Source organism: Anomaloglossus baeobatrachus, chromosome 2 (genome assembly GCF_048569485.1).
Source record: "Anomaloglossus baeobatrachus isolate aAnoBae1 chromosome 2, aAnoBae1.hap1, whole genome shotgun sequence".
Lineage (NCBI taxonomy): Eukaryota > Metazoa > Chordata > Amphibia > Anura > Aromobatidae > Anomaloglossus > Anomaloglossus baeobatrachus.
In genome coordinates, this window is record NC_134354.1 from 233,949,094 (window position 1) to 233,961,887 (window position 12,794).

At 46.8% G+C, this 12,794-nt stretch overlaps 1 protein-coding gene across 1 annotated transcript in view; it reads left to right on the plus strand.

The window, feature by feature from the left end:
- IKBKE (inhibitor of nuclear factor kappa B kinase subunit epsilon) overlaps nucleotides 1–12,794 on the plus strand; it is a 126,505-nt gene that overhangs the window by 7,537 nt on the left and 106,174 nt on the right. Inside the window, exon 2 of the mRNA XM_075335706.1 lies at nucleotides 5,050–5,293. Within this exon, the coding sequence (XP_075191821.1) occupies nucleotides 5,207–5,293 (87 nt within the window). The 5' untranslated portion in view covers nucleotides 5,050–5,206. The remainder of the gene's footprint in view (nucleotides 1–5,049; nucleotides 5,294–12,794) is intronic.

Genomic DNA, 12,794 nt, shown 5'->3' on the forward strand with positions numbered 1-12,794 from the left:
CCTCCCAGCCTCCTTCCTCCCAGCCTCCCTCAGCATCAGCCTTCTGCTCCCAGTCTCCCCCAGCATCAGCCTCCCCATGCATCAGCCTCCACCAGCATCAGCCTCTCTCCTTCCAGCCTCTCTCCTTCCAGCCTCCCCCAGCATCAGCCTCCCGTTCCCAGCCTTCCCCAGGATCAGCCTCTCTCCTCCCAGCCTCCTTCCTCCCAGCCTCCCTCTCCCAGCCTCCCTCAGCATCAGCCTTCCGCTCCCAGTCTCCCCCAGCATCAGCCTCCCCAAGCATCAGCCTCCACCAGCATCAGCCTCTCTCCTTCCAGCCTCCCCCAGCATCAGCCTCTCTCCTTCCAGCCTCCCTCAGCATCAGCCTCCCGTTCCCAGCCTTCCCCAGGATCAGCCTCTCTCCTCCCAGCCTCCTTCCTCCCAGCCTCCCTCAGCATCAGCCTTCCCCTCCCAGTCTCCCCCAGCATCAGCCTCCCCAAGCATCAGCCTCCACCAGCATTAGCCTCTCTCCTTCCAGCCTCCCCCAGCATCAGCCTCCCGAAGCATCAGCCTCCACCAGCATCAGCCTCCCTCGTCCCAGCCTCCCCCTCCCAGCCTCCCCCAGCATCAGCCTCTCTCCTCCCAGCCTTCCCCATGATCAGCCTCTCTGCTCCCAGCCTCCTCCAGCACGCCGTGCTCCTCTGCCGACACTCACACACCCGATCGCATCCACTCACACACACCCGATCGCATCCACTCACACACACCCGATCGCATCCACTCACACACACCCGATCGCATCCACTCACACACACAGACACTGACGATATCGCACATACGCGCTTATACTCACAACATCCGGGGATATCACATGCTTCTGGCCATGTGATCCTCCGGCAGGTCCTGGAAGATCACAACAGCACAGGATCGCCGCCGAGAAGCAAGCGATATCCCAGGATGTTGTGAGTATGTGGATGCGATGTGATGTGTGTGTGTGAGTGAGTGTGATCTGATTTGTGTGTGTGTATGTGTGTGCTGTTATGTGTGTGCTGTTATGTGTGTGTATGTGTGTGCTGTTATGTGTGTGCTGTTATGTGTCTGTATTTTCCGCCGCTGCAGGACCTTGATGTTTGGATGCGATGTGATGTGTGTGTGAGGTGTGTATGAGAGTGAGTGTGAGCCGGTGTACACTGGTAACTATGATACACATCGGGTAACTAAGGGACCTTAGTTACCCGATGTGTATAATGGTTACCAGCTTTCACGGCCTCCGTGAAGATCCCAGCATCGCAAGGTTATGTGTGGCGCTGCTGGGATCCTGACGGAGCCGGTGTAGAAGCAAGCGATATCCCAGCATGTTGTGATGTGTGAGGTGTGTGTGAGAGTGAGTGTGATCTGATGTGTGTGTGTACTCACCTGGGAATCGGGGCTCCGTGTCAGTTGGGCCAGAGCGAGCGTGCATTGCGTGAGGGGGGCGGGGCCTGCAGAGAGCCGGGGCGAGAGGCCAATCCGTGTGGGGGGGCGGGGCCATGGCGAGCCCAGCGGCCAATCAGCTTTGTGTCACCGTAAGGACACAATTTCGGAGCATGACAGACAGACAGATAGACAGACAGACAGACAGACAGACAGACAGAATAAGGCAATTATATATATAGATAATGCACATCCCATAGTCCTTCATATATTATAATGCACACCATATTCCTCCAAATAGTATAATGCACACCCATAGTCCTCCATATATTAAAATGCATCTTCATTGTCTACTATATATTATAATGCATACCCCATAGTCCTCCATATATTATAATGTACACCTCCCGATCTTCCATATATTACAATGCACCTCCCATAGTCCTCCATATATTACAATGCACCCCCATATATTATAATGCACCTTCATAGTCCTCCATATAATATAATGCACCCCATAGTCCTCCATATATTATAATTCACACCCATAGTTCTCCAATTAGTATAATGCATGCCCCATAGTCTTCCATAAATTATAATGAACCCCATAGCCCTCCAAATTCTATAATGCACAGTGAATCTTCCATATATTATAATGCACCCCCTATAGCCCTCCAAATAGAATAATGCACTCACATAGTCCTCCTTATATTATAATGCAGCCCCATTGTCCTACAGATAGTATATTGCCCACCTTATAGTCATTCATATAGTATTATGGCTATTAGCCACCAGTAAACACATCAATTTTAAAAAATAAATACCTCTCCTCTTTCCACTGCTACTCTGGTCTCCTCACCATGTGTTCTGAAGCACTGCACATCTCAGCACAGCGGTGGGTAGTAGTGACATCATCACTCCCCCTGTGATGAGATGTCAGATCTCAGACGTTGAGGGAGAATGATGGAGGAGGGAATGGAACCCTCCCTCTTTTATCATCTCTTTCAATTGTCTTGGCACTACGATGCCAATATAGTTGAAAGTGTGATCCAACAGGGGGGGCCTGTGCTGGCATCAGGTCTTCTGACTCAGAAGCCCCATAGTTGTTGAGTCCTCTGCTGCCATTGTTGGTACACCACTGCCAGTATAGTAATAAAAGTTGGGATCGTGGACAGTGATGTTGTGCCTATAAGCTGCTTATGAATGCAGCAAAGAAGTGTAGATGATCTGATATCATCACTCAAAATGTGCGCTGGGTGACAGGCCTGGGGGGCTCATATCTTCCTGCTCCCTGGCCCAGCTCTCACCTGGTATCATTATTCCACCACGGGGACATGGGGTCTATTGAAGAAGCCTTAACTCCTTTCAATCTTTTGAATCTTTATATCATCCATGGTACCCAATAGAAACGATGGGAAAAGGAAAGGCGTGCAGGCAGGGTTGTCAACCGTCCAGAAATTCCAGGAGAATAGAAAATAGGGAACTTTTTTTGTCCTGTCCATAATTTTTTTTTTTTTTAAGCATCCGTGATTTTTTTTTGAGGCTGAAGAAACGGATACAGATGATTTTAACTATACTTATCATTATACGGTGAATGCAGCTGATGTCTTCATATCAGAATTATGGGCTGTAGAATTGTATCACTTGTCAACTAATCAATTAATGACTTTTTATGGTTTTCCAATGTATCCATAAATAATATTGTATGTCTGTGATTTTTTGATAAGCTGTCTATAAAAAATAAAAGGTTAACTTGGCAACCCTGCTTGCAGAATGTAGACCTGCCTTCTTCATGTGCTCCGACCTCCTCCTTCACTGTCTGCAATTTCCAGCCTGGATCATCCACATACACTGAGCAAAGCCTGCGCCTGTTACAGGTTAGGCTGCTTTCACACTTGTGTTGTTTTGTATCAGTCACAATCGATTTTGTGGCTGATGTGCCTGATGCGTTGCAGATTGTGGTACAACTGATGGGATGGATCCGTTAAAAAAATAGATCCGTTACCTGGCAAAGGAGGGAGAGAGAGAGAGCCCCCATCATCACCTCATACACACCGGCACTACCGCCCCCATCATCACTGCATACACACCGGCACTACCACCCCATCATCACTGCACATGCACTGGCACTACCGCCCCCATCATCACCCCACACACACCGGCACTTACGCCCCCATCATCACCGCATACACACCGACACTACCGCCTCCATCACCACCTCACACACATAGGCACTACCTGAGTGACATCACCGCTGACAGCATGACTCACTTCAGTTTCTGCGTGGAGCTCACAGCGAGCGGCGGTGTTTTACTGCCGCTCCTGTCAGCTGCCGATATAGCAGAGCTGAAAGCGTCGTGGGTCCTCATGTGGATTACGTCGGACCTGGAGGGGTATTTGGGGATTAATAAAATGGTGAAAGAGGGTGTTTTTATGTCTTATTTCAAATAAAGGATTTTTCGTTGTTTGTGTTTATTTACTTTCACTATAGATTAATCATGGGGGGTGTCTCAGACGCCTTCCATGATTAACCTAGGACTTAGTGGCAGCTATGGGCTGCCATTAACTCCTTATTACCCCGATTGCCACCGCACCAGGGCAATTCTGGATGAGCCGAGTAGAGTCCTGGGACTGTCGCATCCAATGGATGCAGCAATTCCGGGCGGCACTCCCCATCCTGAGAATACCAGCCTTCAGCCGTGTGGCTTTATCTTGTCTGGTATCAAAATTGGGGGGCACTGCAGGTCGTTTTTTTAATTTATTTATTGTACTGCAAGATATAAACCTGCCCACCGGCGGCTGTGATTGGTTGCAGTAAGACAGCTGTCACTGAGCATGGGGGCGCATCTGACTGCAACAAATCAGGCGCCGGTGGGCGGGGGAATCGGGGAATATGAGATGGAATAAGGAGAAGCCGCTTGAGCTGTGTGATCGGTGAGTAAGAGAGAGGGAGTGAGAGGGAGAGACCGTGGGACTGACACAGAGAGAAAGAGAGAGAGAGAGAAAGAGACTGACAGAGAGAGAGAGATATTTTCTAACCAGAAAGGAAACATCAAAGCATGGTCTGTTGCTAAAAGATGGAACAGTCGCCGGAATCTGTCATTTGACAGATTGGACAGATTCAGGCGTCCTTAGGCTTCCATTATAACCAAGGATGGATGCTGACGGAATCCTGCGCACTGCTTTTTTTTGTCGCTACAAAAAACGTTACAGTTGTTCCCCGACTAATCCGTCACGCGGTGGATGCAATGCAGGGCCATCAGTCGCAATCTGTCGTCCATACAAGTCTATGGGGAAAAATCCTGCGAAATACATTGCAAGATACCGTATTTCCTCAAGGCGACAGATTGTGACTGATGCAAAACAACGCAAGTGTGAAAGCAGCCTTACATCAGTGTGAGCACTTCTCTATATAGTAGAGTGAGCGATTACTGCCCTGTACTATAAGAGTATAACCGGCTGCTTACATATGGCATAGAGAGAGTTGTAAAGACAGACTTTTCTTGATGAAATTGCACCCCCTGGATTTGATGTTAAATGTCGCCCTAGGCTTGTGCCTACATTTGCCTATCCATTGTCCTGGATCTATATGAACTTTATTCTTGTAGTGTAAATGCATTACTTATCTGTTCTTCAATGGCATCTTGTTGTTTTTTTTAGAATATAAATTGACAGCTACATTAGAATAATCGGCCTCTGCTTGGAATCTGCCTGCGCTGACAGGATCCACAAAAAAGTACTTTGATGCATTGTCCGAGTTGTGTTTTTCATTCTCTACCACATATTCCCATTTAACAAAGCGGCTACATATTGGAAGATGCCAAGTACCCCGAATTACCTGTGGGAGCTGGAGGACGTGTTGGGTCAAGGCGCTACTGCCAGTGTGTACAAGGCACGGAATAAGGTAATGGAAAAATTATATACCTAAATTATCAATTATAGTGTGAGTATAAAGCCACAAACTATAGTTCTGAAGCAATCCAAAACCACATGTAGTGTTTGCATAAACAAGCAATCCTTGATTATAAGACGTTCAGGAGGACCATTACCACGGGTGATCCATGATGAATAAATTGGCCTATTAAATTTGTATTCAAAATCTAACCAGGGCTGGACATATCATTGGTGCAGCCCGTGCAGCTACACTAGGACCCAAAAGATTGAGGGGCCCATTTCTACCTCCAAAGCAGGTGGAAGTGTGCATTTTGATGAGCTCTTGGGCTGCAAAGGGCCATATACTGTTCCTTCACAGGGGCTCTTTTCTGTCTGTGAACACCAGTTGTCTCTAAACCATGGCTGCTGATGCAAAAACTGTCAAAATGCACCCACCCTATGGCCTTACCTTAGTGTTATAGGATATGGACACTTCTGCACTGAATTTTTTATTCTTCATTTGATTTTAAGAGGTATAGGTATCCAAAATGGAGTTACTTCAGGAATATTAAAGGGGTAGTCCCATCTCTAAGATCCTATCTCAATATGTGGTAGGTATAATAATATTAGCAAATGCCTCCAATTAGAAATGTAGTATAGTTCTCCTGATATAGCAATGTCTCTTATCTCTTGTGCAGGGCATTGCAGCCTAGGTATCCATGATTATGTCCACTCATATAATGACAGTTGCTTGTGGTCGTAACCATGGATGCTTAAGCTTCCTAATGCCTAATGCACATGAGGTAAGAGACATGGCTATATCAGGAGAACTATACTACATTTCCAATTAGAGGTACTGTATGTGCTAATATTATTATTATTACACCTACTATATATTGGGATAGGATCTTAGAGATGGGAAGAACCCTTTAAGGTGAGTTTACACTACCTGGCCGGCAGCATCATAGGATTGCCGAAAAAAATCAGTAATAGATAATTCAGTGCTCATAATTTGCCATTGTTCTCATCAGCACAGGTCCTGTTTACACTTGACAATGTGCTGTTTACACTTACTGATTATCCTGTGAACTCTCATTCCCGATAATTGTGCAGTGTAATTGGATCTATAGTTTCTTACTTCAACTCAGAGTCTCTAAATGATGGAAAATGGTCGCAAATTCAGGAGGTGCTTGGTCATATGTCTATTGAAAAGATTACAGCCACATGCAGGGTGCTTCTAGAGCTTTCACACACAGAATAGTAATTGTAGAGCCAATTGTTAACAAGCTGAGTACAACAAATGGGGCACTAAAATGACAAAAAGTTCCTTTGTACTATACATGGCACATTAATTTATGTATTTCTTGAGTTTCCTGAGTGGTGTAGTTTCCGGACTGGTAATTAGATGTTTGTACTGTACAGTTGAGCCCTGCCGGGTACCCAAAAATAAATTCTGGGGAACATTTTCTCCACCCCTTGTATAAATGAAAAATTTCAAACCAAAACTAGACACTGTATTACTGATACATTTATATTGCATTTTGAAAGCACAATTTAAGAAATTGTGTAAAATATTTGTGGGGTCAAGATGCTCCCTACACCTCTACATAAAATCCTTCAAATGGGAATTTTCTCACATACAGCCATATATACCAGCATCTTATGTTTTCTGCAAATGACACGTGAAAATCATTTTAATGATTCCATTCTGTGCCCAGACGCATGTTCACGCCTACGTTGGGGGTACTGCCTTATTCTAAACAAAGTTTGGCTTTTTAATTTAAGGTAATTTAAAATTACCTTTTCTGAAAAGGAAAAATATTGAGCTAATACTACAAATTATTGTAATATTGTCATTTTTAATTATGAAAATGCTCATTTAATCCTTAGATTAATTCCTTGACGTGTGTAGTTTCCAAAATGGGGGGTAACAATTCAATTTCCCACAGACAGGCACCCAAAGGGCTATGGAAATACTGTTCCAGCAAAGCCCTCTATTCAAAAACTAAATTATGTTCCTTCACTAGTGAGGCCTGACCTTTTTGACAATATGTATAGATAATCGTGTCTACAAGAGACAGTGCGTAACAAATTGTGGGGAGCTTTTACTCCTATATTCTTTGTGCAAATGAAAAACTTTGACTTGAAACTGCAGCAAGTACAGAGATCGTCTCTGTATCTGTTGTATGGACATGTGTACGCTGCTCGTCTCTGCCTGACGAAGAAAAATGGCGAATGGCAGAGAGGCCGAGCAGTGTAGAAGAGTGTCGGGCATCAGTAACAATAAGTATGCTTTATTACAGGCATATTTAAAAATATTAGGGGTGGGAAACCCCTTTAGGCACAGTTTTGAAATGACCAACTAATTTTGTATGTAGTGGCTTCTCCTGTGACAGCTGCCAATGCCCACATGTCACTTTCATATGCAAGAGACCGTGAAAACCTTCCTTACGAGAATTAAAATGCAATTCTTCTAACCACACTAAAACGGTTATATCTACATAAAAAGTTGAGACCTGAAATAGTTTTTCCGTTTTTTTTTTTAGTTATTTTATGTCTTCATTTCTATTCATATATGTGGATGGTTTCGTCCTGTTGATTGCCTTTAAACAGCAATTTAGCAACTCTGTTGTCAGACATGCAATCTTATCTAACAGCAGAGTAAGGGGTGCTTCACACACAGCGAGCTCGCTGCCGAGATCGCTGCTGAGTCACGCTTTTTGTGACGCAGCAGTGACCTCATTAGCGATCTCGCTGTGTGTGACACTGAGCAGCGATCTGGCCCCTGCTGTGAGATCGCTGCTCGTTACACACAGCCCTGGTTCGTTTTCTTCAAAGGCGCTCTCCCACTGTGACGCACAGATCGCTGTGTGTGACAGCGAGAGAGCGACAAATGAAGCGAGCAGAGAGCAGGAGCCGGCATCTGGCAGCTGCGGTAAGCTGTAACCAAGATAAACATCGGGTAACCAAGGTGGTTACCCAATATTTATCTTAGTTACCAGCCTCCGCAGCTCTCACGCTGCCTGTGCTGCCGGCTCCGGCTCTCTGCACATGTAGCTGCATTACACATCGGGTTAATTAACCCGATGTGTACTGTAGCTAGGAGAGCAAGGAGCCAGCGCTAAGCTAAGCGGTGTGCGCTGGTAACTAATGTAAACATCGGGTAACCATACCCGATGTTTACCTTAGTTACCAGTGTCCGCAGCTTCCAGACGCCGGTTCCGTGCAAGCGCAGCGTCGCTTGCACGTCGCTGCTGGCTGGGGGCTGGTCACTGGTCGCTGGTGAGATCTGCCTGTTTGACAGCTCACCAGCGACCATGTAGCGATGCAGCAGCGATCCTGACCAGGTCAGATCGCTGGTCGGATCGCTGCTGCATCGCTAAAGTGTGAAGGTACCCTAAAGGGCCAATGTCAACATTAAAAATTTTGGGCAGATGCCAGTGGCTAATGGGTTTAATGGACAACCAAGGGCTCACACATACATGAAGTTAACTATACCTGTGGGGTATTTGCCTTAAAGGGGTTGTTTATTACATAGACAACCCCTTTTTAAATTAAGTAGTCTCCCTTGTAAAATAAAAATAACAGACTAACCTTTTGCAACGGTGCCGTTCTGCTGTTATGCCACGTGAGGTCTACTTCCAATCAACTGACACAATCAGCATCTGTTCACTTCTCAGTTAAGATGGACACATTATTGTGTGACTGAGGAAATGGGGATGTAATGCAATTCTGTAAAACAATACATATTCTGGGAAAACAAATCAAACAATGTAATGCATTAGCTGTTGTCACCTAATATTACCTCTTGTTTTAAGAGTCCTAGGAGAATTAACAATCTAATAGGTGATCAAATTAGCATTAATATGCAAAAAAACATTCAGTATCTTACCTGAAATCACTCAATCTTTGTGGCCCAAGCACTTAAGGCTTCACCACGGCCTATCTGATGGTAATTTTCAACTAAATGATTTCTTTCAGGTGTATTATTGTCAGTGGGACAGTAAATTGATGAGCCAGCATTTTATTGTAACTCTAGAGTGGTGTTTCTAATCCACGTTCCCTGACCCCATTCTTGTACTTGTACTCTCATTCGCTCCTCACACAACCGACTCCAAGACTTCTCCCGAGCATCCCCAGTCTCCTGGAACTCGCTGCCTCAACACGTCAGACTATCCCCTACCCTTGCAAACTTCAAACGGAACCTGAAAACGCACCTGTTCCGAAATGCCTACAATCTACAATGAACTCGCTGCCGCCCGACCACCGTGCGGAGCTGCCGCCCGACCACCGTGCGGAGCTGCCGCCCGACCACCGTGCGGAGCTGCCGCCCGACCACCGTGCGGAGCTGCCGCCCGACCACCGTGCGGAGCTGCCGCCCGACCACCGTGCGGAGCTGCCGCCTGACCTACACCCCACCTATTGTCTCCTCCCCATAATCCTATAGAATGTAAGCCCGCAAGGGTAGGGCCCTCTTCCCTCTGTACTAGTCTGTCTACTGTAACTTGTATACGTATTTTGTATGTAACCCCCTTCTCATGTACAGCACCATGGAATTAATGGTGCTCTATAAATAAATAATAATAATAATAATAATAAATGGAAATACTGCCTCATTTCCCCTTAAAGACACCTCTATTGTTGTTATAATGTGATAACTGTGGTAATGTACAATGTGTGTTATGTCATGCGTTATTGTTATGGAAATGTGCAATGTGAATTTTGTTATATGATGTTAAACATGTTATGCCTGAAGGTATTGACAGAATTAGTTAATTTTTGGGACTAACCCATAATGGTAGGGACTAGTATAGACACAGAGGATGGTTTCTTATCAGAAGTTCAGATAGGGCCCAGCAAGAGATAGGAGACCTAAGGTCTAGCTAGTAGCAGTGCGGCATAATGTGAAAAAAGAGGGACATTTTTCTGTCACCCAAGTGGCGAAAATTGCTTTATTGTGCTAACATAAAAAATAAAAACATATTGGAGGAAAAAATCCCCTCTCTGCAACGCCTTACGTGTTTCAGTGGAAAAAGACCACCTTACTCATAGGCTATTAGTAAGGTGGTCTTTTTCCACTGGAACGTGTAAGGTGTTGAAAAGAGGGGATTTTTCCTCCGATATGTTTTTATTTTGTGTGTTAGCACAATAAAGCAATTTTCACCACTTGGGTGAGAGAAAAATTTCCCTCTTTTTTCGCATATATAACTGGTGCAGGTCAGCCACCGTATTTCTCTCCCCCTCCTTTTGGATCCAGAGATTACATTGGAGACAAGGTATTGGCTTTTTTTGTGTCGCATAATGTGAGTGTTCCTAGAGTGAGAGGAGACCGAGAATGTGTTTATAACAAGATCCTAGAGAGTGACTAACTGAGATACAGAGTTATCTGGTGGAGATGAGTCCAAGAACTGATCAAGGTCTAAAGGTGGCTTACACACTGCAACATTGCAAACGACATCGCTGTAACTTCACCGGTTTTGTGACGTAATAGCGACCTCCCCAGCGACATTGCAGTGTGTGAAACACATCAGCGACCTGGCCCCTGCTGTGAGGTTGCTGATCACTACACATCTCTCAGGACCATTCTTTGGTCCTTTGTTTCCCGCTGTGCAGCATGATCGCTAGAACGTCTCAGTGTGTAAAGGGGCCTTTACAGCGACTTCGTTAGCGACTTCCCTTTCAAAAAGCTGCTTTACAACATCCCCAATGACTAGCTAGGTCGTTCTGCAGGTCCGGATCACTGTTGCGGCGTTGGCCAGGTCTGCCTGTTTGACAGCTCACCAGCGACTCACCAGAGACTTTGTAGCGATCCCGGCCAGGTTGGGATCACTGGTGGGATCGCTAGAAAGTCTCAGTGTGTAAAGGGGCCTTAAGTGACCAAGTGGAGATGGATCCAAAGAGAGGACACCTATCAGAATGGCCCAGAGTTTACAACTCTCAGAGATAACGGGACAACACAGAGTAGAACTTGAGATGATATGAGTGCCCTAGGCAGCAGTTCCCTAAGCGTCAAAAAGCTGCATGTTAGGTTTGGCAATATTGGCAAGTAACCCTTTTAAATGTGGAACCGCAGGAGGAGAATATGACTCTCTTGGACTATATTGTGGTGCTAGGCTGGGTTGTGGTGGAACAGGCAAGACTAGTGGAACAGGTGGAGTGGAGGAACTGAAAATAGTGTGTCTCATGTGCTAATGAAACGTACGAAAAGATATGTGCTCGCTATCTTATGAACACAGTTATCAAGTTACTATTGAGTAAAATCATGTTTTTAAGGAACTGGTGGTCTCTCTTGATGAACTGGTTAACATCTGGTCCTGGCCAGCTGAAGCCCTTGGTATCATATGGCCTGCAAAGCTATATTGTGACGCCCTGGGCAAGCCAGGGGTCACAGGTCATAACACCACCACACCCTACACCCCAGTTAGGAACACCAAGGCTAACCTAAAATCCTTGTTGCCTTCCTCCAGGGGCTGATGTCCACACCAGGGGGTGGGCCAGGCAGTTGGCTCCGCCCACCGAGGAGTTCACAGCCCTGGAGGCGGGAGAACCAGGCAGATAGAGTTTGGAGGAGGAAGTAGAAGGAAGTGGTAAAGGAGGACAGTGAGAGTAGTGACAGAAAAAGGAACAGTTAAGCAAGCCTGAAGTTGGGCCGGGTGTGTGCCCCGGACTGAAACAGCAAAGTCAGCAGACGGCGGTGACTGTCTGCAGGGGTGACTGCTTGGAGGTTGCTGGAAGGACCGCGGACGGGTGGTGGCCCGGCGGTACCGGAGCGGTATACGAAGAGCAGTCAGCACCAGTGTCAGGGGCCTTTCGGATCCCGGCAAGGCTAGGAGTCGCCGTGAATTTGCCAAATCCGTTAGTGAAGGGGACCTCTGGGTCTCCCAACAAGCAAGTCCCGATTGAAGGCAACAGTCCAACCGTTACATAGAGACACCACCACCGCCAGGGCACCAGTTTCTCAGGGCCAGCGCCTGCGGGCAAAGTAGGGCTCCTCCGGGCCATATCCAAGCCGGGGAGCGGGTTACCAGTGGGAACCCATCGCAACCATCATCATCTTAGGTGCAGGAAAAAGGGACCGTCACCGTCATCTACTGGGGAAAGCAAGTGCAGCCGTCCGTGGGAACCGTCTTTCCAGCCGTGTGTTTTACCGAGAACTGTGTCATCATCTCAGGCTGAGTGAGTACCACAGTGCCGCAAGGCACAGAGCTGCCCCCGCGTCCCTGCACCCCACCAAGCCCTGCATCACCCATCTCATCACTGGGCCCCGGGACAACTACACCCCTACCCACGGAGGGGAGGACTAACATCTAGCTGCTCCATACCATCACTCCCGGGATCCCCATACAGAGCAGCGGTGGTGTCAACAAATCACCACAACCGTGGGTGGCGTCACGGACAATAAACTATCCCAAATCCCAATCCCCTTTCACTCACGGGCGAGGAGCGCCGCTCGAGTCCCCGGGATCCGGCCCATCGCTCGAGCCACCGAGCAGCAGCAGCAGGCCACAGCAGCCGCAGCGGCAGCCGAACCC